At 52.7% G+C, this 25834-nt stretch overlaps 5 protein-coding genes across 5 annotated transcripts; 1 reads left to right on the top strand and 4 right to left on the bottom strand.

Annotated features, from left to right (window-relative positions):
* Positions 1–10054: 10054 nt before the first annotated feature.
* Positions 10055–16663, top strand: DIS3_1 (exosome catalytic subunit dis3). Its single transcript, XM_066117764.1, has 2 exons — positions 10055–11837; positions 11892–16663. Exons 1-2 carry the CDS (start codon positions 11642–11644, stop codon positions 14648–14650), a joined length of 2955 nt encoding a protein of 984 aa, XP_065977555.1. The 5' UTR covers positions 10055–11641; the 3' UTR covers positions 14651–16663.
* NUG1_1 (nuclear GTP-binding protein nug1) lies at positions 14151–16663 on the bottom strand. Its single transcript, XM_007812343.2, has 2 exons — positions 16587–16663; positions 14151–16518 (listed from the first exon to the last, which is right to left on the bottom strand). Exons 1-2 carry the CDS (start codon positions 16612–16614, stop codon positions 14888–14890), a joined length of 1659 nt encoding a protein of 552 aa, XP_007810534.2. The 5' UTR covers positions 16615–16663; the 3' UTR covers positions 14151–14887.
* A 440-nt stretch (positions 16664–17103) lies between these two features.
* On the bottom strand, positions 17104–18749 carry J3458_003462 (uncharacterized protein). Its single transcript, XM_066117763.1, has 3 exons — positions 18302–18749; positions 18104–18180; positions 17104–18013 (listed from the first exon to the last, which is right to left on the bottom strand). The coding sequence occupies exons 1-3, from the start codon at positions 18432–18434 to the stop codon at positions 17618–17620; spliced, it is 606 nt and encodes a 201-aa protein (XP_065977554.1). The 5' UTR covers positions 18435–18749; the 3' UTR covers positions 17104–17617.
* A 3313-nt stretch (positions 18750–22062) lies between these two features.
* J3458_003461 (uncharacterized protein) lies at positions 22063–23746 on the bottom strand (the record flags this gene model as incomplete). Its single annotated transcript, XM_007812345.2, has 3 exons — positions 22063–22910; positions 22973–23162; positions 23243–23746. 3 exons carry the CDS (start codon positions 23744–23746, stop codon positions 22063–22065), a joined length of 1542 nt encoding a protein of 513 aa, XP_007810536.2.
* Positions 23747–24024: 278 nt separating this feature from the next.
* On the bottom strand, positions 24025–25643 carry SIL1_1 (nucleotide exchange factor sil1). The gene has a single exon (XM_007812346.2). It carries the CDS (start codon positions 25359–25361, stop codon positions 24102–24104), a length of 1260 nt encoding a protein of 419 aa, XP_007810537.2. The 5' UTR covers positions 25362–25643; the 3' UTR covers positions 24025–24101.
* Between the last annotated feature and the right edge of the window lie 191 nt (positions 25644–25834).

The following is a 25834-nucleotide window of genomic DNA, read 5'->3' as shown; positions in this document are numbered from 1 at the left end:
GCGGCGGGTTAGATAGGGCTGTTAAGCAACAATAGTCAGCATTGCGACACAGAGCCGAAGGGCCCCCCCGGGCCAAGTTGCGCCAACGTCAAAAAATAAGCAGTTCGTGTCGCGCACGCGCAAGCTCAGGAGTCTCGGGAGAGGCACACAGAGAGGCGCACAGCGACGGCTTGGGCCGTGGTCAGTCCGAGTGGTACGAGCTGGCAAGCTCCAACGAAGCTCAAAATGGCGTCGCGACACACGGCCATGGCTGAGGTGTTGACAAGGAGTAAAAAGAACAAAACTCACCGGGAGAACTCAGAGCGGCAGGATTGATGGTGGCACTATCAGCGCTGTTTGGCTGCGCAGAGTACATGACAGACAGGCCAAGCCAGCAATAGCATCAACGACAGCGGCAACGACGGCGACGATGACGATGACGGCGACGTGTCGTGAAGCAGTTGGGCTGGGAGGAGCTCAAGCGTGGAGAGGGTGCGGCAGAACAGCGTTAACCGTGCAGGTGGCCGGCGGGGAGTGGGCGCGGGAACGTGAACTCGAGCAAGGAGACTCGGGCTGTACCCCCAGCAGCGTCGGCAGCAGGAGAGGTACCTAGCAGGTACCCAGCGCAGCGAGGTACTTGGACGCAGGGCCCCCGGAGCAAAAGTGACGGCAGCAGCTTCGAACGCCCATAGGCCGTTGCAGCGACGGAGGGAACCGGATATAGCGTCGACCGCCAGGCCATGTACCGCATGTACAATGTCTGGTACCGCACGCACGGAGGGATACGTACCAGACCAGTTTGACGGCACAGACCGGCGGCCTTGCACGAGGCGCGCGACCTAAACCTGAACCCAGTGGAGCGCTTTGCCAGACGACAGAGGGCCCCTTCCAGAGGCCCAGAGGCTCACGCGCCCCGCAAAAACACGAGGTGCAAAGGACGAGAAACACGGCAAGAAACAAGAGTTTTGCAACGGCGGCGAAAAAAAAAAAAAAAAAAAAATAGTAAACAGCTTGGGATGGTTTTACCTTGGAATAAGGCGCAGGCGCGAGACGGCGCGTGTGCGACAGCGGTGGCGACGGCCGCGGGTGCGCAAGGCAGACGGACGGGTTGACGAGCAATAAGTGCCAAACTCCAAGCTCCTCGTCCTCGCTTGCAACTGGCACTGCGACCACAGGCTTGCGACGACTTGCGAGTTGCAGTCGCAAAAGATGACGGCGATGAGATGACCGCGACTCGAGCAAGCGGCGTGTGGACCGGAAACGCAGGCGGTTTCCAGATGCGCGCGCGACTGACGAACTGATTGATGGAATCCTCGATAGACGTGAGCGCTCGGCACTGCGTACGAGAAACAAGTGATCGCTGGGGCCGTGGCCGGGAGTGGGCGCGCGACCGTGAAGGTGGTGGTGGTGGTGGTGGTGTTGCAAGTGGGTGGTGGTGGAGGTGGAGGAGGAGGGATGCGAACGAGGGTACAGAATAGCGGCAGCGGGCTGGAGTGGTGTAGTATTAAGCAAGTCGACGGGTAGCAGTGGAGGTGACAGATGGGGGAGTTGCAGGAGGAGGGGGAACGGCTGCAAGGCGGACAGAAAAAGACCCCGGGCCAGACAGAAGCCGGGCAGAGAGGCAGAGGCAGAAGACAGAGGCAGAGAGGCAGAACCAGGACTGGACGCAGACGCAGACGCAGGCGAAGCCGAAGCGGAAGCCTGGATGGAATACGGAGTACTCCCGTACTTTATGCCAATACCGGGCCTGCGGACAAATATGGGCACTGGGCCTGGTGTTTCCTTGGCCCCTTTGGCCTGCCCATGTGGCCTCCCTTGGTCCTTGGACGTGGCCTTGGCGGCCGTCGTGCCCGGTGCGTGGTGCTTACCAACATCTATTAGAACTTGCTTCTTGTGTGTGCAAGCTGCCACTTTTTTTCCGTGCTTCCCGCAACGTCTCTCAATATCAGTCTTTGCACCTTCGCACACATGTACCGAGATATTGCACAATGAGTTAGAGCACCGCGCACGGAAAGGATAAAGGATGGGCGGATATCGTCCAAACGTGCAAGGGAGGCAGATGACGACGGGTGGTTGGCTGAGATGGCGCGGTCTGGGGGAGCTAAAAGAAGAGCCTTGGCGTGGCCAACGACGTCGGCGATGGCGCCAGGGAGCAGGGCGCAGGGTGCAGGAGGAGGGAGCAAGGAGCAGGGAGATGGGAGATTGAGCAGCACCAGACTCGAGCGCACTTGGTTGAAGCACTTAAATTATTCTGTCAGGTTTGCCAGGGAGGCGCCCACCTGGTGGCATGCTTGTCCCAGAGCAGCTAGAGCGTCCTGCCCTGGATCATAAGGTTGTATCTAGGTACTCCAAGCATGTACCTCGGTGCCTACGCCGCAGTGTCCATGTACTTGAAGTACTCACCAAACTAGGGTCAGGTTCCTCGTCCACCTTGGACTGTCCACACTGTCGCCGCGCCTCCTCCAGCTGGCAATATCTTCCGATGGACGTGCGGCCAACTGGAAAAGTGGGTGTCCAGATGTCCAAAGAGTACTCCGTACGGAGCACAATTTGTCCCCAAATGTCCAGATGTCCAGATGTTGCGTTAAACGGTGAAGCGGCTGCTAGTTTTCCATGTGGATTTTGGCTAATGCCATATGTAGCAAGGTAGCCGAAATGTAAGTCAGTCCGCAAGTCAGACAAGGCATGCGCAAGGGTTGGAGAACGACGCCATCCTTGGATGCATACCTTGGTACCTAGGCCTGGCGGGCAAGTACAACATATTGTACGTCTACTACTACTGTGCATACCGAGTACTTGCATGTACCGTGAGTTCGGGCCATCTGGCGACCACAGAGTGCGCGTGTGGGCGATGCCAGAGAAACTCGTGCTTCAGTCAGCGTCCATCTATATATGTACCCCAAACGCTGTCGTAGTCGTAGTCGTAGTCGTAGTCGCCGCCGTCGTCTCCTGTCCGTCTATATTGTCCGCAATCCATGCCCCCTCCCGTTCTCATTCATCAAACATCGTGGCGAGTGAGTCGCACGCTAGTAACTATCTGGCTCTCTGGCTCAGGCTCAGGAAGAAGTAAAAACGAAACTTCAAATGTTGGGGTGGGGCTGCGCCCATCAACCAACTGGTCAAGCAGATCGGACGGACCATGTAAAAGGATACCAAGAGTACGACACTCTTCTCATTCTCACGCGAGAACAGCTGCAGCCAGGCTGCATGTCGGACTTGCGACATGGGGGATACGGAACCCCTGGACGTTTGGAGGGGAGCATTATGATACAAACGTACATACACCGTTGTCTCGTGGCCTAGTTTGGGACTTGAAAGGAGGGGGACAAGAATAGCTTACAAGAATCAAGCATCTCTCGGCCAATGACTGGATAGACTTCGCCGTCTACTTACGTGCCCAACGAGGAGGAGAAGAGTCAGTTCTTGTTTGGTTGAACAAAGAGAGGGGAAAGAAAGCGAGCCGAGCTGGGGGGCTGAAATGGAGGATAGCTTTACAAGATGCCGTCAACCCATTGTCTCTCGAGTCGAACTACACCTCGGCCATGTTATCCACAAGCAAACTCATCTTCTTGAGACAATGCGACAGTGACTCTTCGATGTTTGGCTTGACTGGGTGGTTTCTAGCTGGTTGACATTGGATATATTGGATGTAATCCTGCTTCCTGAAGTCTGCTGTTCCTTTCCTGGTCAGCTCGTGCAGCTCCGGGGCTGAGAGTCTTGGTTGGGTAATAGAGGGGTTATCCACTGATTGCGGTCAGCATGAAACGTCGCATCACCAAGTTGCAAGGCATAGCCCGCCTCGAAAGAGGACAGGCAAAATACAAACGGCTGAATTGACAGGGGAAAAAAAGAGAGAGCCTAACAACCCGTGCATTGTTTGGAGGTACAGCTAGAAAAGGTCCCCTCGTCAATAAACGAAATTTTAACAGCTGCGGAATTGTCAACAGCTCTCGCCCGCCTGTAACTGCAATGCTAGTCGGCTAGCGGACCGGATTGAGGTGGAGATGTGACGCTGGTCTTATGAAGGGCTTGCGCTGCCTGAATAATAATGGAAGAATATGTTTGCCGCTGACAATGCAGTTCTTATCGGTCTTCGGTACATCACGTCTCCGACCCAGCAAGAGTCGCAGCATTTGGTAGCCAGGTAATCTCAATTGCGACTTTCAACCGCGGCACTGCTAGAGGCCTCGGTCGTTGCATACCTAAGGATAGCCGTTATAACTGTTCATACAAAAGACGATCTGGGTTTGCCTCTTGCGAAGTCAACTTGGACGTCTTCCGAGACTCGCTGACGTGCAGAATCAAGGGCGAATCGCGCAACTCAGAGACATGGTTAGATGAATGAACAGGACGTGCGTAACTCAAGGGGGCCCGGGACTTCTCACCCCGGTCTTACTGTTAGTTGTCATGCATGTAGTATCAAAGAAAGTTTGGGGTAATATTGAGCATTAACCAGTCCGCGCCGGATTAGGGTCCCTTCGAAAAAGATCATAGCAGTATCACTGTCAAAAAAAAAAAAAAAGAAAAAAAAAAACACCCAGGTATCTTTTGCCATCTAATGAACAGCCGGCTCAGGCAAGGACGGGTCGCCGCTCTCAAGGCACAAAGGCCGGAAGGTCCAGCCAAGGCCGGCTGATTGGATCAGGTGCACAAACGTGCGGATTCTCCGCTCGTCGTAAACCTACCTACCTAGGTACCTAGGTAGCTAGAATCAGACCAGTCATAATCGCCGAACTCATGCTCTTCGCCGGACAGTAGTATGTGCAATGAACGCACTCCCTATCGATCAAAAGTCTATTCAAAATCACCTGAGAGGCTTTGACCTCCTTGTGCGATTTGGTCGTGCCCCCGGGGGTGGGTTCACCTGGTTTGTGACCGAGATGCGACCTGCTGCGTAACTAGGTAAGTTGACCGAGACTCGGATTGTTGAAGGAAATGATCTCACAGCCCATCATTCCAGACGTCGGATAATACATGCCATTCAACTCTGCGGCGACATTTATTCTGAGCACAAGTACCAAAACCCAAGACCTCCACCCTGGTCTATCTATCAAAGCTAACAAGCACAAAGCCGACGTTTCCGCTGCGCCAGACATTGTAGTCTGGAAGAAGGATGCACTCCCCCAATCATCCAGCGCTATTATGTGTGCCAAAGGAAGCGGGTAAGATTGGAAGAAAGATAATATTTCCCGCGTAGAGTACACGCCAAGGTGTCCCGCCATCCTTCAATAGAGACGGCTTCCGAAATCCTGGTACGACCATGGCGCGGTATTTCGGGGTCCTGGGCAATACCAGTTCACGAGTGTGAGAAGTGGATGCTAGAGACTTGAATAAGAATTGCCCGACTAGACTAAACATTGACCGACAACCGGTAGATTAGACGGCATGCGTACTCCGTAACGATGCTATTCTTATCTTGCTACCTACCCATGTAGGTAGCCAGAAATTTCACCTGAGCTATTGCAACTTTACCAGAAGTCGATCCCAAAGACCTAGCAACCAGTCCTTTCTGGTCAAGGCTGATGATGGGCGTTATCAACCGGGCCGCAGTGCCCAAAGCTCAACACTGCGCGCAGTAATCAATGTCTCGTGGGCAATGCCTGGAAACATGTCTCGCATTTCACTACCCGATAGCTACCCTGTCCGTCGTGTTGGGTCAAGAAGGCCCTTCTCTTCGCGGCGAAGACTCGCACACCCTACGACGAAGGTCGTTGAATAAGTCCTCACAACTCTCGAGAGGAACGCGACCATGCAAATGTACAGGAGCAGAAGAAGAAGACGAGTGACGCCAACATGCGCTAAACTCCCAGCCGTGGCTTGAAAGTGGTCTCAATCACCCCAGCCGAGTGGAGTGACCAAGCCGTCACCCCATGTCGAGTCGAGTGCCCATGGGGAGTCGCCCGTCATTCTTGTGTACAATTTCCTCCTCAGGGATGCACAGACGCACAGAGGTTGAGGAGGGAGGTGCGGGAGCGATGCGATCGCTCAACCCCAAACTGCACCAAAGCCACGCCAGACCAGGTTCTATCCAGCCACACTGACCACGCATGATGCCGTGAGATACGTGATGGATTCTATGTCAGGTCAGGGAGTCAATCACAATCATACAGCATGCAAAGAAGCACCCCGCACCACGAGGCTTGTAGCTGCGTCTTGTCGTTGGCTTGGAGACGTTCTGTCCATCCCTTCACTACTCGCAAGCCAGCCACCTGACAAAAGAAAAAAAAAATCCTTTGAGATGCGAGATAGCCATGACTGCCATGGTGGCCACGGGGTGAAGACCTGCCTTGCCATTGTGGCGGCTATGACGAGACTTGGATGGTCAAAAAGCCTGGGCGTTCGCCACCCTGTTACAAGTGCCCAGTCCGGTGTAGGTTTTCATTCGATTGACCCTGTCCTCTCACGTTATCACTTCAGCCACAAGGGTTTGTGTCCTCATTCTTGACGCCTTAACTCTTCTCTCTTCCAGTTACGGCCGAGAAGAAACGAAGCCGTTTCTCACTACTTCGTCATAGGACTCCACCAACGCCAAATGATGCTCCAACAATAGCGCCAGATCCTATTCTTGCTATTTGGTATTACACTCTGCTTCTCATGAGACCAAGTCCACAAGACTAAGGCAACTCGAAGATAGAAGCTGGAGACTCCCGACGACAATACCTATTGAAACAGTCCGGCACCGTGCTCTTCGTAATTCACCAGTTCAGCGCTTAAAATAGTGAAGTTTCATCAAGGCTCATCAATGTCGGATTTTCCTGACCGCTTCAGGACGGTTCTTGTTCGTTTAGTTGATGAGAGATTTGGACCGCACCATGCCTTGTGGAAGTACATTGCAACTCTTGCAGGATATGAAGCCCGACTGCCAAGGCACCGTGGCATGGCCTACAAGTCGTCCAGGCATGAGGCAAGTAGTGTCATTGTAACAGGAGATGATAACCGAATCAGACGCCACAAAAGGCTCCATATATCATCATAACAGTCAAACAAGGCCGTATTCTTGCGACGACACGCCTGATGCGGCTAACTCGGCCTCTTGCTGTATCTCAACGGAATGACATTCCAACTGGGCCTGAAGTCGGATTCTAAGGGAAAGAAAAAGCTCAAAACCCAAACACCCGGCAGTTGAGGAATACTCTTGTTCTCAACACCGTTCCAAGGCATTGTCCTGTGTATGCAGGATGGTCATGCGGGCGACCAGTTATCGTACCCGTATATTATCCTAGAGACGGGCACTTTTTGACGCCATGCAGCCCTGTCAAGAAAGCTAATGAATCGAACATTACGAAGTACAGCCGCTGGATGCGCAACCGGCTTGGCATGATTTTGTTTAAATGTTCTCCGTACTCCGTACTCGGAACCTGGCTACACCTAATCGGTTTCTATCAGGGACCCTTGCAATCCCTATCCCTGCCTTTACTTGGGATGATCCGCATATTCATGTACATACTCCGTACATACATATGATGTAGCTAGCCGACCGCTGTGGCTCCTACCAAAGTTGACTCTTGCAATTCAGGTCAGAGATCATCGCCTCGCCAACGGACAATCACCATGTGCGGAGTAGCATATGGCATAGTTTGCTACATTTCTCACTATCAAGCTGAAGTTTGCTCCGCGGCTCTTGCTGGCACACGCACGCCGCCATCTCTAACGATATCCCCAGGATCCCAACCTCTTCATCGACCTGCATTGCATTAGTTTGACCGGCGACCGGGTCAAGTCTGAGCAGTCAGGGTGGCCGAGGTGACAGGGTAACCTGGATCGGCCTTATGCACATTCGTAGGCCATACAGAGCGCAAAGTCGTACTCCAGATGGATGTCCCCAAACGACTGCCGAGCCTCTGGAAGGGAGAACTTCACATTTCTCATACCCGTCGCATGTTAGACCTGATTCATCTACTGGCGGAGACTGCCGTCACCTAACAAACCCAACCTGGGCCGAAGCCATGGCACGAGGCATATGGAACAGTGATTCTATGGTGACAAAGCAAAGAGATTACTTCATCCAGCTACTTGACTTAACCACAACGCGCTGTAAAGAGAAGGTATGTTTGACTTTTCACAGCGCCTGCAATGATGCCAACCTCGAGGATTCCGTTTTTGTCCGTCTCTCGTCACCACATTGAGAAGCTGCGGTGTAACCGTATGCACGGTGTCTCGCTGAACATCTGAGGATAGGGAACAGAATTAGACTCTGCAGTAATGCAGTATTTGGCAACACAAGACGCGGGTTAGCATTTGCGATAGATGACACAATGCGGTAGTGGCTGATATTGCTGGGGGTACACGAGGCATACGCAAACTACTCAAAATTACGCCTTCGGCGCTTTGATTCAACTAATCGCCATGGTAAAATATCCTTGCATCCATTCTACCCTGGCTACTTGTGCCAGGTATGGAGGAGCCAGTTCATGATTTTTAATGCTGACTAGATGCCTCGCTGCATCACGATGTAGACCGACCCCATTATTACGCATTGTCTAATGGTGATCATCTCTATATGGCTGACACAAATCAATAGTATAGTATTCCTAAACAGGACGAATGTGCTGACGTGGTCTGTGTCGAAATATCATTGCGTTCATAGCCCTCAATATGAGCGGCCTTCTTGACGAGAGCTTCTCTATTGTAAAATGAAGTTGCAAGTTATCCGCAATTTGCGACTGCTTCTCATGAGAAGTCGAAGTCGCCGTGATGTTCATCTCAGTCGACTCTCCCACCAGGAGCCTGTCTGAGACATCTGTTTTATTTGACCCTTGGTCCGAAGGTGCACATTTGCCGCCTCAACTGATGGCGAGTCATCATATCTACGGGATGCGATTTCAAGGACCACATCATTGTCTTCATAGTATATATATATATACATATATATATATGCTGGCCATGACTTCGTCGGCATACCAAACAAACCTCAACACGTTGTCATGCTTCAAAGTATCAGACATTCTGAAGTTATGAGTATTCCATTCAGCTTCCGGTTAACGCTCGCTAGGTGACGCTTTGCAATCATCTGCTTGGGTGCACATATTACAAAACGGCTTGCTGATACATGACTGGGGGGAATAATTTGCCATCACTTCAACAACTGCAACATGCCGGGCTAAGACCATCCATAAAGTCTTTGTTTTAAAACCTCTACTAGCAAAGTTCTGACAGGACGCTCAGTTAACACGGGAGAAGCAATCTCGGAGTTATGAGCCGTGAATACCTCAAGTCAGACAGATGGCGATGGATCTGTTCTTCAGTGTCTTAAAACAAGTGCCGCCGGATTTGGTTCAAGACAAGACATTCGGCCATGAGACAGACATCCAGAAGTTCTTGATCCGGCACACCGCGGATCTTTCGGAAAGCCGGTACGGGAAACGGCTTTCATTACGTTTCCCGCCTTGAATGGAATGGCGTCATCGTGACAACTTAAGCTGAGAAATGACTGCTAGCTCAGGAAATGGATAGAAGCCCCGTGATCGAGCTAGGCCATGTAACTATTCTTGGGGCAGTGCAGGCCTTAGGATGGAGCTAAAACCCGGCACGAGATATCGATTACTTCTTTCCCGAATGGGCATTGAAGCTATTGGTTGAATACATCTTATACGGTACCTTGCCCCCGTCGGCAACCCTATCATCAGCTCCTGCGGCCGTGGGACATTCCGCATGTATATGGCATAATTTTTCACCTGGACAAGCTACGCTCACGGCAAGGGGTGAGGACAAGGTTGTCGTATTTCAACAGTACAAGGTAAAGATCGTGGACATGCACGCAGGCATGTGTGTGTGTTTTTTTTTAGATCTTTGAAACAGTCACCCAAAAAAGGTGCCAAAGTTCATGGAGACTTGATCGGAGTGATCCATCCGTGAGAAGTTACACAGGAAACCGCGATGGATTCGTTCCCCCAGGATGGACTTCCATGAGAAAATAAAAAGAACAAGGGATCCTCATGCCGCCACCATTGGTTTGCATAGCGTTGCATCCGTCGGGGAGACGTGACCTTGCGGCCTACAGACCGGCAAATCATGGATCGTGCGTAGACAGAATAGGCACCCCACCACCACGACGAGGATGCATGGCCGCAGATTCAAAGTCCGCATCTTGGCTCACCGTCCTATGAGAGGGGGTAGAACAGGTTGACAGACAGGGTCGTGTCGCCGAGACGGCAGACTTACAACGATCTGAGAAGGCTTGAACCCTTTGCTCATCATCTAAAAATCCTTTGGGCCGCCGATATAGCTGACTCGCCAGACTCCAGCTTCGTGGTGCAGCCCACGCCGCGCACGGACAACATGATGACCAGCTCAGCGGTTCAGCTCCCTTTGTCCAGTTTAATCCCGTCGCAACATCATACTGTCTTTGCCCCCAACGTCTTTTGGCCCGTCGTGTCTGCCATAAGGTGGGGATACATCGTGATGGAATCCGCGGCCTTGCTGCAGCTTCATCGTACAAGCATCTCCTTGATGCGGCCCGGCCGAGTATTAAGTAGGCCGCGTACCATCTGATGCACCGTATCTGGAGAAGATTGGAAAGGCAGTTGGGCCGTATCATGTACAACATGAACCAATGTAGGTGGTTCCGGCAAAGAGGTCATCTGGCCTCCAACATCCATGGATGCCCAGCCGCCTGGTTGCCTGCTAAACCCAAGCCCCGGTTTCGAAGAGCACGAAGGCCTCCATCGCATTACCAATGACCCTTGTCTTTTTTTCCCTTTTGGATTCCCTCTTTCGATTCCCTGACACCCCCGATCGTGCAGCTAAGACATGCACTCGGGGCATATTGGCAGCGTGTCAGTTGAGAAAACTTGACCGTCGTGATGGTGACTAATTCCCAAGTCCCGGACTCCAGAATGACGATCTTGTTACGTGCTACCGGTTGACCAAGTGGTCATGGATTTTTGATAATGAGCAACGCTCCGCTAAGTGCATTTTAGGTGTGTCCGTTGCGTGTCTTGGCTGTTGTTTCATGGCCCAGGTATTGAAACGAGTTTGTAGGGGTTGTGCTTTATCGTTGCGAGGATAGGATTCATGAGCAATAGCTGCCTTTCGAGTGTGGTGATATGATTTGGGTCACGACTCGTGCTTGGTAGCATCCGAAAGGTGAAGGTAACTACATTAGATGATGCTGATGCTGAGCATCATCACATCAACGTTACATTACCAGGAGTTGATGTCTTTGCGCTGAGATCGACATGTGTCTGATCGAATAGCATATTCCGTAATGGTATTTCACAACTTTGAATGAACCAACCATTATACATCGATGTACTCCGCAACACTGGCCTTGTTAAGAGTCCTGGTATATCGCCAGTTATTTGTTGCCTGATAAAATCATGGTGTGGATTTCGGTTGCAGCTTCATTTTGACTGTATGGCCACGTGACTTGATATCACGTGGTCGCTCGACTTTTCACGACATGGTTTTACGTGGACGTTCTGTGATATGCATTTAGTTGAAACTATATATATAAACAAACAGGGGGGGAATACAATCAAGGCGTCAAATGCGCTGTTGAACTTAGAGTTGTGCATCCTCTGAGCTTTGGAAAGCATTCTTATCGCCACACCCTATCGATAAGGAAGCGTAACCTCACCTTTGATTCGCTTAGTAAACGCTCCAAGAAACTTCTTTGCATATCGGTAATTTTCGACATCAACAGTAGCAAAGCAACATCGCCATGACGAGCTTGAAGAGATCCCACGAGGGGGACCCTTTGGCTTCCAGCATTTCAAGCAAAGTCTACGTTCGCTCAACACGCAGTGGTAAGGTCCAAAAAATCGTGCGGGAAGTCTATCTTAGAACCGACATTCCCTGTTCATCCAAGTTATGTAAAGCTTGCCTAGAGGGAGCTCCCAGAAATGCATCTCAACAAGGTACGCTAGGGACCTTTCTTTTTTCATTGAAAACACTTGCTCATGTCGGGATAGCTCAACCGTTTGTCCTGTCGGAGAAGCCTGCGGCTACCAAGGCCTTCCGGCAAGGACACTACCTAGTGCCGGATACAAACGCACTTCTCAATGCTATGGATCTCTTTGAGCAAAGTTCAGCATTCTACGATGTGATCATCTTGCAGACGGTCCTGGAGGAGCTTAGAAACAGATCTCTGCCCTTGTATAACCGTTTAATTGGGCTTACCAAAAGCGAAGACAAGCGATTTTACGTGTTTTTCAACGATTTCCGGCTAGAGACGTACGTCAATCGGGAGCTGAATGAGAGCGTCAACGATAGAAATGACCGGGCGGTTCGTCTGGCTGTCAAATGGTACGGCGAACACCTATCCCAGACTAAAGCAGGCAAGGTTCCTGCCATTGTCATGCTGAGCGATGACCAAGAGAACCTCAAGAAGGCGCGCAGCCAAGGCCTCAATGCACTTTCATTACGGGATTACGTGGGTAGTCTTGAAGATGGAGACAAGCTTCTTGATATGGTGGCTGAGACCCAGAGTCTGGGCGGCTTTAAGAAGCAGTCGCAAATGCTTTACCCTGAGTATTTCAGCCTCTCAAGGATGATGACCGGCGTGAAGGCAGGCTTGATGCATCAAGGCATTTTCAACGTCTCGCCGTACAATTACCTCGAGGGCTCCATCAAAGTTCCAGCATTCTCCAAACCCCTACTTATTCTAGGACGTGAGAGTATCAACCGTGCTGTTGACGGAGATGTCGTCGTCGTAGAGATGCTTCCCCAAGACAAGTGGAAAGCACCGTCTACCAAGATTATCGAAGAAGACAATATCACCAAGAATGAGAATGCTGACACCGAAGACCGAAATGACTTTGTTTCAGACAAAGAACGAAAAGCACTGCAGGAGGAAGCAAAACGGACACACAAGTCTTCGTCAGAAAGCCAGTTGCAGCCTACTGCCAAGGTGGTCGGTGTAATCAAACGAAACTGGCGTCAATATGTGGGACATATCGACCCATCTTCAGCCAGCAAGTCCGCTTCATCCCAGGGCCGCAAACAAGACAGCGTTTTTCTCATTCCCATGGATAAGAAGATACCCAAGATTCGTTTGCGAACTCGACAAGTATCTGAACTCCTGGGTAAGCGACTCCTTGTAACTATCGACGCGTGGGAGCGCGACTCTAGGCACCCAGTTGGTCATTTTGTCCGCTCACTCGGCGAACTCGAAACCAAGGCCGCCGAGACAGAGGCTCTACTTCTGGAATGGGATGTTCAGTATCGCCCGTTTCCCAAGACTGTCCTGGATTGTCTCCCCAAAGAAGGCCATGACTGGAAAGTACCTGCGAGTGTGGAGGACCCGGGCTGGAAGGATAGAGAAGACCTCCGTGGACTTCTCATTTGCAGCATCGACCCTGTAGGCTGCCAGGATATCGATGACGCCTTGCACGCTCGCAAATTGCCCAACGGAAACTTTGAAGTTGGTGTCCACATTGCCGACGTGTCACACTTTGTCAAGCCTGCCAACGCCATGGACACAGAAGCCAGCATCCGTGGGACAACGGTATACCTTGTCGACAAGCGTATCGACATGCTCCCACCCTTGCTTGGTACGGATCTCTGCTCGCTGAAACCCTACGTCGAGCGGTACGCCTTCTCCGTCCTCTGGGAACTCAACGACAACGCCGACATTGTCAACGTGCGCTTCACCAAATCCGTCATCAAGTCTCGCGAAGCATTCAGCTACGAACAAGCCCAGCTCCGCATCGACGACACCTCCCAGCAAGACGAACTCACCAACGGGATGCGCATGCTCCTCGCGCTCTCCAAAAAGCTCAAGAAGAAGCGCATGGACGCCGGCGCCCTAAGTCTCTCCTCGCCAGAGGTCAAGGTCCAGATGGAGTCAGAAACCTCTGACCCCATCGACGTCAAGACCAAGGAGCTCCTCGACACCAACTCCCTCGTCGAGGAGTTCATGCTGTTCGCCAACGTTAGCGTCGCCGCAAAAATTTACGACGCATTCCCGCAAACCGCCATCCTTCGTCGCCACGCACCACCCCCCAAGACCAACTTTGACGAGCTCGCCGACCAGCTACGCGTCAAGCGAGGTTTCGAACTCCGCACAGATACATCCAAAGCCCTCGCCGACTCCCTCGACGCCTGCGTCGACAAGTCGGATCCCTTCTTCAACACGCTGGTCCGCATCATGGCCACCCGCTGCATGATGTCCGCCGAGTACTTCTGCTCCGGCACCCAAGCATATCCCGAATTCCGGCACTACGGACTCGCCTCGGAGATCTACACGCACTTCACATCCCCCATCCGCCGATACGCGGACCTCCTCGCCCACAGACAGCTCGCCGCCGCCATCGGCTACGAGGCTGTGCACCCGTCCGTCCGCAGCAGGGGCCGCCTGGAGGCCGTCTGCAAGAACATCAATGTCCGCCATAGAAACGCCCAAATGGCCGGGCGTGCAAGCACAGCATACTACGTGGGGCAGGCGCTCAAGGGCAACGTCGCAGAGGAAGATGCCTTTGTCATGAAGATTTTCAGCAACGGCTTCGTGGTGCTGGTGCCGAGGTTTGGAATCGAGGGTTTGATCAGGTTGCGGGATCTGGCCGAGCCCGAGCCCGAGAGCGAGTTTGACGCCGAGACGTATACGCTCGTGACGAGGGGCAGCAGGGACCTGAAGGTTGAGCTGTTCCAGAGGGTCAAGGTGAAGGTCATGGACGAGAAGGACGAGAGGACGGGCAAGAGGGGCGTCAAGATGGTGTTGGTTACTGCGTAAATGCAGAGTAGCACCAAGTAAAGTAAATAATACGGGTCCGCATATCCCGCCGAATTTCATACAACAGTACATTTTGCGCCTGGAAAGTATCTGCGGCCCCCAGAGATACATGGTGATTCAATAACCAGCATACCAATGTGTACGGTGGTCGTAAATGAGAGTATTTTATTTTGCATCTTGTCCCTGTTCCCAAAACGCCATACATGAAAATTAAACCATACCCATTTTATGCCAGCTTTACTCTTCCATAACATCCTCCGCAGCCGCGGCACCTTCATCGTCCCCCCACAAACCATCCAGTTTGAACTCGGCAGCCCACTCCGTGACAATCTCCTTCTGGTCCGGCATGACCTCGTCCTCACCCACATTCTGGACCTTCTTGGCAGGCCCGGCAGAGGCGTCAGCCGACCCGACAGCCAAGGCAGGCGGCTCAACCCACCCCTGAATACGGCCGTCTCGCCAGTCTGTAACAACAGCCATGGCAGCAGCGTGGATGTTGGGGACGCCGCCTCGCCCCAGTCGACCTCGCTTCCTAGCAACCTGCACCAAAAAGTCGGTCGTGACATCGCCGTCGAGCCTGTTGGGTAGAAGGGCCGGAATATCATACACACTGGTCAGTTTCTGCATCAGGTCCGGGGAGGATGAGAGACGGCGGATGAGCAGGCTGACTGCGGGGACGGGATCATCAATCTGCTTGGGAGGAACGGCGTTGAGGAGAATAAGATGGGCATGTGCCTCAGTTGCGTTTTTGAGGCTGACGAGGCCACCGGACTGGACGGATGACGAGGACGGGAACACGACGCCGGGAGAGTCGAGGAGCGTCAGCTTGCTGTCGATTTTGACGCTGCGGATGCTGGTGGTGACGCCGGCTTCGGCGCCCGCCGGGCAAGCCTTGGAAGAGCTGCCGCCCTTGCCGCTCATCCTGCTGAGGAGGGCGTTGATGACTGATGACTTGCCGACATTGGGGTAGCCGATGACTCCTACGGACACGGCGCGCTTGAGTTGCCGGCTGGCGGCGTAGCTCTTGAGAGCTTTGAAGAGTGTTGCGGATGTGCTTTGGACCGTCAGGTCGCGGTGGTTGAAGACGTGGGCATTGGGAGCGGCACCAGAGGCACGAAGAGGGAGCGTGGGGAAGTATCGTCGGAGATGGACGAGCCAGTCTCGCAAAACTTTTGGGGGGATCAAATCGACCTTGTTGAGAATCAAGATGAGGCGCTTGCCGCCAGCGGCAGCGGCCATGATGCTGCGCTCAACCTCTCGCGATCGAGTGCCCTCGGGATCTCGTGCATCCAAGACGTACAGAACCACATCAGCCTGCTCAACAACCTGCTTGAAAACCTTGTCGTACGTCTTGCGTGACGAAGCCTGGCCGACCGAAACCTCATTCACGCCCCCACTATCAGAACCGTCACTGCCATTATCGTCATCGTCCATGCCATCACTCTCCGCCAGCTCCTTATCGTACTGCGCCGCCGCAGCCTTCGCGCTGGCGAGCAAAGCAGCCATGGGATTCGACTCATCCACATCCTCGTCCATGAATTCATCGTCCATGTCCCCAACAGAGCCCTCAGCATCGTCAGCATCGTCCATGACTTCCTCGTCTTCCTGCTGGGCGGCACCAGTCTTCGCAGCCTTTGCCATTTCCCGCTTCTTTTCGGCCTCGGCGGCCTTTCTCAAGCGCTTCTCTTCAATTTCCTGCAGGAGCTTCTCCTTGTACGGGAACAGGTTGGGAATGCCAGGGTCCTTTTTTAACTTGGAGCGCCATTCTGGGTTCTTCTTGGCGAGCTTGCGCTGCTTCCTCTGCTTGGCTGCGGAAGCTTTTTCAATCTTGTTTCGGAGACGGGTTGTGCCCCTCTTGGACTTGGGTTCTATGGTTCGCAGTTAGATTGCTACAATGGTACTGGGCATTAGGATCAACGTTAATTTGACGACTCACTCTTTGGTTTGTTAATCGTGCCCGCCATCTTGTGCAAGACAAGCCAAGACCATGGAATGAGGAAGGCTGGACTCTCAATACCCCGTGTCAGTAGGCCAAAGTCAGACTGCAAATTAAAAAAAAGATTAGGTGGGATGCAGATTCTGCCGGCTCTTTTTCTCTTCACCGCCTTTCTCCCACAAACCAGGATAACAGCCACCATCGACCTTTGTGGAAAGCCACACCCAACTAGATCAGAACCAAAGCGTGATTGGCGCCACTGTCTCCGGGACCCTTGAAGACTCAGTACTATCTCCGATAATATGGGTCGGCGCACATGGTAAGACAGGATTCCCAGTCAACCAGTATATGAGCAGTCGTTTAACACAATACTGTTGTACTCCTCGCAGTGGATTTGTCTAAGCCTTCGGACGCCTCGTGCATCCTGGTTCCAACAACGCGAATCGGCGAAAATCGTCATCGCTTGGCACAGTCACCTGCTGTATTTTGACTAAGGCATCACACAAGGTTTATGCGCGTTCTTTCAATAGCGTCCGCGTCGCATGGGGAGCAAAAGTGATAACTAATTCTTCGCCTCAAATATAATCTTTTCCTACTACTCCAGTTCGCGCCTTGCTATGATGAATCTCGAATTAAAACCCAACACCAAAACAGTGTCTCTCACTGGCCCCTCCGGCAACACAGCGTGATTGCTCAATTTCTCATCTCTCGACTCGGTCTCAGCCAACGAACCATGTTTGCGAGGCTACAACTTGACTTTCGAACCACATCATCCCTCGACCGGTCATAGTTTTGAAAAAAAAAAATAAGCTCAATTACTCCTCGATCATTCCGTCGTTTGTTCATTAGGCGGGTGTAAAGGTCGTGAGTGAGCTCATGATAAGAAAAAAAAAAGACATACAAACAAAAAGATAGTGCTGGGTAATAAAGTGGGTACAGAGAATCGAAAGCAGTCTGTCTGAGTAAGTCGCGAAGCATGAAATGGGCATCTAGTACAGCTGCAGACAGTGTTCAGATTACTCTCAGCCCATCTAGAGCAGATAAGCCATCAAACCCATGGCAGCAACAAAGGCACCGTTGCCCACAGGGGCCAAGGTAGGTCCAGCAAGACCCTTGGAGCTGGTAGAAGTCACCTGGGTGCTGCTACCACTCGTCTTAGAGGGCTGGGAAGCACCTGTGGTGGCGGTGGAAGAGGAGCCATCGCCGCTGCCACTGTCTGCAACAGGGCTCTTAGGGGGGTCGAGTTTGGCGCAGAGAGGCTTAATCTTGTTGTTGCAATTGTCCTGACCCTGGGCGTTACCAGCATTGGTGGTGATACACTGCGAGAACAGCTCCTGGCAAATGTAGAATGGCATGGTCTGCTGGTAGTACTGAATACCGGGGGTCGAGCTGTTCGAGGTGCAAGTGCAGTTCCACTTCAGGGTCGACTGTGGCAGTCATCAGCAAAAGTCAATTCCAAGGATGGCAAAGCCGCCAGCGATCCAATTTTGTGAGTACTCGCAAGAAAATAGACATACCACTGTGCAGTCGTTCACTGAAGCGTCGTCATTGCAGAGGAGGCGGCAAGTGTTTATCTGGCCCTGGCACCAAGTGGCTGCAGGAGTCATGGTGTTAGCGATGCGTCGTGAGCAGGCATGCGCAATTTAAAGCTGCAGGCGTTTGACCACCTAACACAGCCCAAATACCTAGGTAGGAAGGGCGAGAAGAATACTTGCCTCGTAGAGTCGGGATGACAGTGTTGGGATCAATTGTCATATCTAGCTCGCTGGTGTAGTTGTAGTTGGTGGTTGGGGTCTGGGCCTGGGCCGAGGCAATAGCCAAGGCGGCGAAGGCTGTAGAGAAGCGCATTGCAATCGGAGACGCGATGTGTGAGGTGTGTAGTGGCGGTTGAAGTTTTGGGCTATTCGAGCTTGTCGAGAGCCGAGAAGCCGAGAAAGCTGGGAGCTGGGGTTGGGAGTTGGCAGCTGGGAGCTGGCGTGTAGGAAAACAAAACAGGCGTGCTGTCAAGGACAAGCAGTTCTACAAATGCGAGTAGAGCTTCAGAGGCGGCAATGCAGTTTCACTTGGGTTAGCGTATAGCTTGAAGATGCTGGGATGCAATTATTGAGTGGTGGCGAGAAGAAGAATAAAAGAGGAGAGAGGCCGAGAAAGGCAGCCTGAGATGGGGGCAACGAGAAATATAAAAAAAAAAAAAAAAAAAAAAAAAAAAAAAAAAAAAAAAAAAGCAAAGCCGGCAGGTGCTCTAACAGAGCACCGGCCGATAACAGCAAGGGCAACAGGCCTTGGCCGGACCATTGCAATTTCAACCAACAGAAATGGGGCATGCCTTGATGGTCCGCCATCGGTCTGGCCAGCTCCATGCACGGCTTGGCAGACATTAGCAAGCAGTGCCAGCGTCGCCATCAACATGAAGCATTGTTATCGGCATCGGCATTGGCGTCACCACGAGGCACTCAACCACCCTTTCCTACTCTTAAGGTACTCTGTACTTCGTATTATGTCAACTTTCTCCCCTGCTTCCTTCCATCCTTCCATCCCTCCTCCTACTCCCCCTTCCTGCCCAGCCATTCGCGCGCAGCTTGCCAGCTTCCTCCAACATCATGGTCAACCACATCACCCACGCCTTTTCGCCTACAAAATTTGATGGTTACGACCACCCAACAAAAGACCTGCACTCGGCCCGCCTGGGTTGGTGGCGAGTAAGTCTCGGCGTGGCGCTAAGTCTCTGGAGAGAGCCACACCCATGCCCTGGCAAGACGTAACGAGACGCACTGAGACTCAATAAGACGACGACACGGGCAGCGAACGGCCGGCATGAACAAGGGCAGCGGCCACCTGTTGAATTATTTATTATATTATATTATTGCCTCCTGATGCTGTCGTACCGTAGCGGCTCCTCTATCTTTCTACTCCGTTCCGACTACATCCACGGGCAACAAAATTGGTCAAATGCGACAATTGCCTGCTCTCAACAAGCAGAGAAACTTGGCTACGAGCAGCCCGACGTCAGGTGGTTGCCAGTTGCCAGGGTACCCGTACCCGCCGCCAGGCTTGTTTACCACAGACATGCATCGTGGCAGGCTTGTGGGCACGGCTCCGGCTGGAACGGCCCAGGTTTAGCCGTCATGGTGAAGCAGATACTGGGAGTGACCGATTCATCGACTAGGCCTGATGAATCAGATTCTGGTTCAGGGACATTATGCCGGGATGTCTCGTCACTCGCTAGGCATCGTGACACCCATGCCTTTGGGCCAGTTGTCGTGAGGGATGACGATGAGCGTGCATGCCATTCAAATATTAATACGGCCCCGCTGTGTTGCTGGGGGCTGGTCAGCGAGGTTTCAATCCGGCCACCCCATCTCTTCGCAATTCATGTGACAAGGCTCACTTTCGTCGTTGGTGTCATCTATTTGTACCGCAATCTGTGCTCAACTGATGACTGACTCTCCAATGTCGACCACAAGTGCCGTAATTGACCTCCGAGAGACCGACGATGAGGCTGGTATCCAAGCTTACTGCCGGATTGATACAGGCGCGCCCGTGATATCGGTGGTCCGCCTCACTGGCATGCACAATGGCCAATGCTGAGGGGGCAAACCAAGCAGGCCCGACGCATTGTTATTGTGTAAACGTCTGTGTGGCATCCTGCGAACCGCAAGCTGGATGCTCAAACAATCGCACGCAAGCGGCTAATATCGCCGACGTGACGCAAGGGCGGAGGGAACGCAGCATCCCATGCTCTCTAATGCCTTTCGCCTGGTTGCACACAGTCCAATGGGTCGGCAGCACCACAAAATCTTTGTTGCCCCGTCCGGATTGGCATGTTTTTAAGCTGTGTCGTCTTGGCCCTGGGGCTCGAGGATATTCGTGAGCGGAATAATGCTTTCGCTTGAGGCGGCGGCTCGCGAACAGTGCCTCACAACTGGATCTATCGCAGAGAACTCGATGGTGACGTCTGGCGACACTTTTGAAACTGCTTCGCCTACAAAGCGTTTGCATGTCAGTGGGGAGCGCATCTACCTGGAACCTAGTAGATATCGACTGATGACGCCAAGGACTCAATTCGGCAATGTCGGCTCCAGAGCAAGGTCAGGTTCCTGGCCTGGGGCATCTGGAGCTAGACAGGCCAATAAGGAACGCCAATTGACCACGGGAACCTCCATGTATGTACGATGCCTGAGTGGAGAGAGGAAAGCGAGCCTGAGTGGCGAGTGGCCCTGGAGGCCGCCACGATCAACCAGCCGTACAGTGCAGATCGCTTACACATTACATTGTCACGGATGGGGTGATGGGAAAACCCCATAAACCACCCGTCAGCGACTAACTGGGCTGGCCCTGAGTATGTTTTGTTGTCGAATTAGAGTCGCCAACACCCGAGCAGCGCACAACCTGCCCTGCCTTCAGAATGACGCGGACAGCTCCGTGTGTGACAAACGACGCCTTAGGTCTGCAGCGGCCTGGACTCGGCAGCCATCAAAAGTTGGAGACTTTTTACCTTCCGTTTCTTGTTTGCTGTGCAAACTTGTCGCTTTCCAGGCATTGGGTTCTACGATAATCGTCTGGAGTAATGCCAAGACACATAGAGGGGTTGGCCATGACCATGGGCTTCCCATCGCATGGCCGGTCTGCAGGGTGAGACAAATATGCGGCAGCCACACGACATGGTGAATACAGGATCGCACTTTGCATGATATGTTGGCTTGATGGCAGTTTTCCAGCCTCGTATCTGGCGAGGTAAGCAGTCCCCACAGCATCGGTGCTGCAATGACAGGACCAGCTGTGCTCTCTCCGCAATAGAGCATCCGTCGGTGATGGGTGGCATGGGCCACTAGTTCCTGTGGCGTAGGCATTGAGCTGGGCTTGTTGAAGTTGATACATGTTATCTATGTACACTGCAAGGGGAACTCGACGTCGTTTTACCTGTCGATAATGATTTGAAAAATTCAACCCGAAAAATTGCTGCACGGTGATCTGATGATTGTCGTGCTTTGGCTCTGACGGTTTGACTGACGCGACTGACGACATCCCAAGTCCGACGTCGAAATTTTACGATACAAAATCTTCGGTACATTGTCCAATTAGATTACTACAACTTGGACTTTATGAAAGGCCATGTACCAGACGCAAAGGTGCTGCGCAGCTTGTACACTGCTGGTACCTACCCTTTGGATGTGCGGACACCCCCGACAGTGCGAAAGATTATCACAGTCATTGAGACGCCCATGTTTCCTGTTGAATACGCTTGGCAATAACGTAAAACAACGAAGAACCCTATGTCCAGAAATCTGGAGGGATGGATAGGAAGGTCCGTGATGGGCTCGAGCCTTACTCTTAAGACTGATAACAATGCCACCTTGGGGTTTTGATGTAACAGACACCAGAGATAGATTCCATCACCCTTACAGACTGAATCACTTGAATGCAAATCTGGTGACTTATCGCTTGTAAATCAGCCTAATCAGGAGGCAGTTGTTACCTACTCAGACTCGCTCATAAACCTCACCACCTCCCTCCCGATCCCGGCCAAGACATCAACCTGCCTGACCACCGCATACTCAAAAAATAATCTCGACTCCTCGGCGTCCGCGTCTGCTGCCCACCCATTTATCAGCGATGACTCCTTCTCTCGTCCCGGCAACTTTACAATATCAGCAAGCATCTCCCTCGCCGAAACGCTCAGCTCCCAATCCGCCAGCTCCCCGGGACACATCTTGATAACCATAATGAGTAGCATCTGACACAGAGAAACCTGATCTATATTCGACAGCGTGTCCTGGAGTTTCTGGTCCAGTCCACCTGCCGACGCCGCCACGGCATTCCCCGTGCTCTCGGCAGTATTAGCTAGCAACTTGGCCATCATGAAGAGATTCTTTAAGCGGACAGGGTGAAACGGCGCAGGGTAGCGGAACGGGTCGCAAGACGTCGCCATCAATGCCGTCACGGCCACCGCGTACGGGAAGTTGTCCTTCTCGGAAAAGTAGATTGCCGTTTCGGCGAGGAGTTGCGGCACGGGCGACACGGCCCACAGATTGGCGTCGACGAGCTTCCGACAAAGGCGGTATTGTGCCCTGAGAGCCGCGTAGCGGGCGGGCAGCGAGTCCGGCAGCCGGGCTGGTTCCGTGGTGTATCTCGCCGCCGCGTCCTGCGCGGCCTTGTCTGTGAGGGCGGGATGCCCGTCGCCGGATACGTCCGCCACGCTGTACGTGTTTGGGCAGGCTGTGCGGACCTGGTACACGTTCAAGTCGCCCTTGCACCTGGCGCATGTGCATTGGAAGCTATACTGCTCGAGCGCCTCCCTGCGTGCGGACAGGGGCATCGTGTAATCTACGCGGCGTGTTAACGGGCCCTGTTTGCCCCTGGGAAGGGGGGAGAGGTTCGGAGCGCACCCGTGTAGGATATTTCAATCTCGTCGCCGGCCTGGATCGGCCTCTCAGCCCTCAGTATCGCCTTGCGGCCTACAAACTGCACCACGGCGTTGGGCACGCACGAGTGGTTGGCCATTGCGAGCGTCGGTTCCAGAAACACGCCTACCTGGCCTAGGTCCACGTCCCATCTGTGAAACGCATTCGTCTGGATCTGCGGATTGTCAGGTACGTTTGAAATGGAAAAAAAAAAAAAAACTACTGTCGAAAGGCGTGGGAACATGTATGCTGTACCTTGCAAAGCAGCTCGACTGCCTTGCGGACGTTGCTCTCCCCTTGTCTCCCGGCAAAGGCACACGCCGCCAATGCCATCATCTCCAAGTCGGGCCAGCTCTTGGTCTTCCTCCTCTCCTCGGTGTGTCCATCCAGCGCGGCGACCCCGTCTTCAATTTCCTTGATGAGAAGGGTTTGGAGAAGTGCTCTGACGGGGGTGGGCAGGTCGGCGCCTGTTCGGGAACCCAGCTTGCGTTGTTGGAGGGCCTTGCATTCTTTGGAGTGGACGGCCGTCCAGGCGGCTTGCTGGCAGCTGGTGTTGCAGTAGTATGCGGCGTGACAGCGGGAACACGCGCGCGGCGAGCCGGGACGGAGGCAATGCGTGCATACGGATGCGAGATGCGAGAGCGATGGGTGTAAGATGAGTGGGTGGAAGGTGTGGATTGTCTGGGAGGGTCTGAAGGGCTGCGTGGCGTGGAGGGCGCGGTGTTTGGAAGGATGGGGGCGGGTTTCAATAGGCGGCATCTTTGTTTTTCGTGATGTGTGTTGGAGATGGTATCGGGCTGTGGTTTGATGGTGGTGGATTTGGCCACGGAAAATTTTGGGGTTGTTTGTGCAGGGTTGATGGAGGATGGCCGTGGGGGAATTCTGACCACAACACGGATGCCGCCTTATTCTCTCGGCATGATAGTAAATGTGGCGTGAAGTGATTTCAGCTGTATAAAGTTTTGGGGGAAAAGCTCCAAAGTAGAGATGGATGGATGACAGCTGCGACGAAATGGTTGTGTGGGCTGGCCAGCGATGGGTATATATATTATTAGTTCAGATGCCATATGACTACCGAGCACCTAGGTAGCTATGTAATTGTACATTTACGCTTCTACAGCTCCTCATGCTTTCTCTCATTATTTTTCTCTTTCCTCGCCGCCACCAATCGGTCATTCAACTGCCGACTCCAGTCCTCCTCCTCCTCACTGGCCTCGCTTGATGACTTCATGATCCTCGCGACATGATAGTCCCAGCATCCCTCGGCCGTCCCAGAATCTTCCGTCTGGCATATTTCATCACCTAGCTTGGGTAGATAGGGCCACTCCCCCAAGGCCGCACCCATGTTTTCATCCAAGAAGTTATCTAACACAAGCTGCCCGACTTTTCGTTGAGCACGAGCCCATGCCTTATCCTCGGGAATGAGCACCTTCAATAACGATTCCATGCCTCCTTCTCTGAGGAAGTGTTTTCGAATAGAACCGTCTTTGATAAGTCCATTGATCACAGCAACTTTGGACTTGACCCGGGCAGCTGCCTGCTGGGCATTTGCGCCGTCTCCATTCCGTGATGGTTCAACACTGGAATAGAGCCTCAGGTGCAGAGATTTACCAGTGTTGGGGCACCTGGATTCGACGAGTAGCTGCGGCCAGAAAGCGGTCACTTCCTTGAGGGCGGCTGGATTGTTCTGAAACACTCCAGCCAAAATGGAGGCAGCTTGCTGGTCGTGAGGATCAGCTCCATCGGTAGTTGGAGCACTCTGACCACACATCAGGCACAGCAGCGCTTCAATGGCCTCTGTATCCTGGGCAATTTTCAAACCATAGTACATGTCGTGGGAAAGATCCTCCAGCGTCTCTAGGGCATCATCAAATGCTTGGCCGCTTTTGCTGATTCCGCTCTTGAGCATGTTCAGTCCCTCGGCAAGTGCGGCGGATTCATGCTCCGGTCCCATGACTTTTCCAACAGGCTCATATTCTGGAGCGCCTTTTGGGATTTTAGGACCGTCTCGCTGTTCCTCAGGGTCGACCATGACCACGGCTTGGTCAACAGGCAACCCTTCTAGAGAAGGATCGGCCTCGCCAGGGACATTGATCTTGGCCTCTTTTTGACCTGTCCAGATGTTTAAGCGGACGTGGAGCCCATTGGGCAGTTCTTGATCGTCGTGGACAATTTGGAATTCCTCTGTAGGTTGGAATACCCGTGGGTAACATTCGTCGGGGTTGGATGTGTGACAAATGAGATCTGGCTTGGGAGCATTGGAAGAATTTGAGTCGTGAGCTATTGAGGGCGCTGAGAAAATGCAGAGGATGAGGCCGACCACCATGGCTAGCATCATGGGCAGATGATTGGGCTTTGAGCGTGACCCAGGCATTTCGGTCCCGAGGAAAATGTGTGGCTAGGTCTCCCAGAGTGTGTTGTAGGTGTGCTCATAGACAATGATCTGCTCCGACCTACTCTAAGGTTGTCGTCGATGTGGTATATCGACGGAGAATGATGCATCGGCCAGCCGACTCTGTTGAAACAATCCAAGGAATAAATACACGACAGCGGCAATGAACAGGCACCCGTTGTACATAACGGATGAGTCAAATATAGAAAAGGACACATACAACGAACTGCATTTGTAAATGTGGATATTCGGACATCATAGTCGGACATCGAACTTGGTAGAAAGCGCCATCGCGAAACTCGCCAGAGTGGCTACTACAGGCACCAGGCTGTCCACTTTTCATTGGCTGACAGCCAGCTAAGCTGCTTAGTCATAGTCAGGCCGTCACCTGCACGCTCTCTGGCCCGGCTCCCAACTATAACAACCACAGCCGACAATGCATCTCAGAACACTAG

Source organism: Metarhizium acridum (genome assembly GCF_019434415.1).
Source record: "Metarhizium acridum strain ARSEF 324 chromosome Unknown scaffold_13, whole genome shotgun sequence".
Lineage (NCBI taxonomy): Eukaryota > Fungi > Ascomycota > Sordariomycetes > Hypocreales > Clavicipitaceae > Metarhizium > Metarhizium acridum.
This window is presented reverse-complemented; position numbering and strand designations above follow the sequence as displayed.

Coding starts and splice junctions, on each gene's coding strand:
- J3458_003462 (XM_066117763.1), bottom strand. CDS start 18,434: ATGCGCTTCTCTACAGCCTTCGCCGCCTTGGCTATTGCCTCGGCCCAG. Junction 18,181..18,301: donor TGTCATCCCGACTCTACGAG/GCAAGTATTCTT, acceptor TGACTCCTGCAG/CCACTTGGTGCCAGGGCCAG. Junction 18,014..18,103: donor CAGTGAACGACTGCACAGTG/GTATGTCTATTT, acceptor TGACTGCCACAG/TCGACCCTGAAGTGGAACTG.
- NUG1_1 (XM_007812343.2), bottom strand. CDS start 16,614: ATGGCGGGCACGATTAACAAACCAAAGA. Junction 16,519..16,586: donor CACGATTAACAAACCAAAGA/GTGAGTCGTCAA, acceptor TGCGAACCATAG/AACCCAAGTCCAAGAGGGGC.
- SIL1_1 (XM_007812346.2), bottom strand. CDS start 25,361: ATGCCTGGGTCACGCTCAAAGCCCAATCATCTGCCCATGATGCTAGCC.
- DIS3_1 (XM_066117764.1), top strand. CDS start 11,642: ATGACGAGCTTGAAGAGATCCCACGAGGGGGACCCTTTGGCTTCCAGC. Junction 11,838..11,891: donor CAGAAATGCATCTCAACAAG/GTACGCTAGGGA, acceptor ATGTCGGGATAG/CTCAACCGTTTGTCCTGTCG.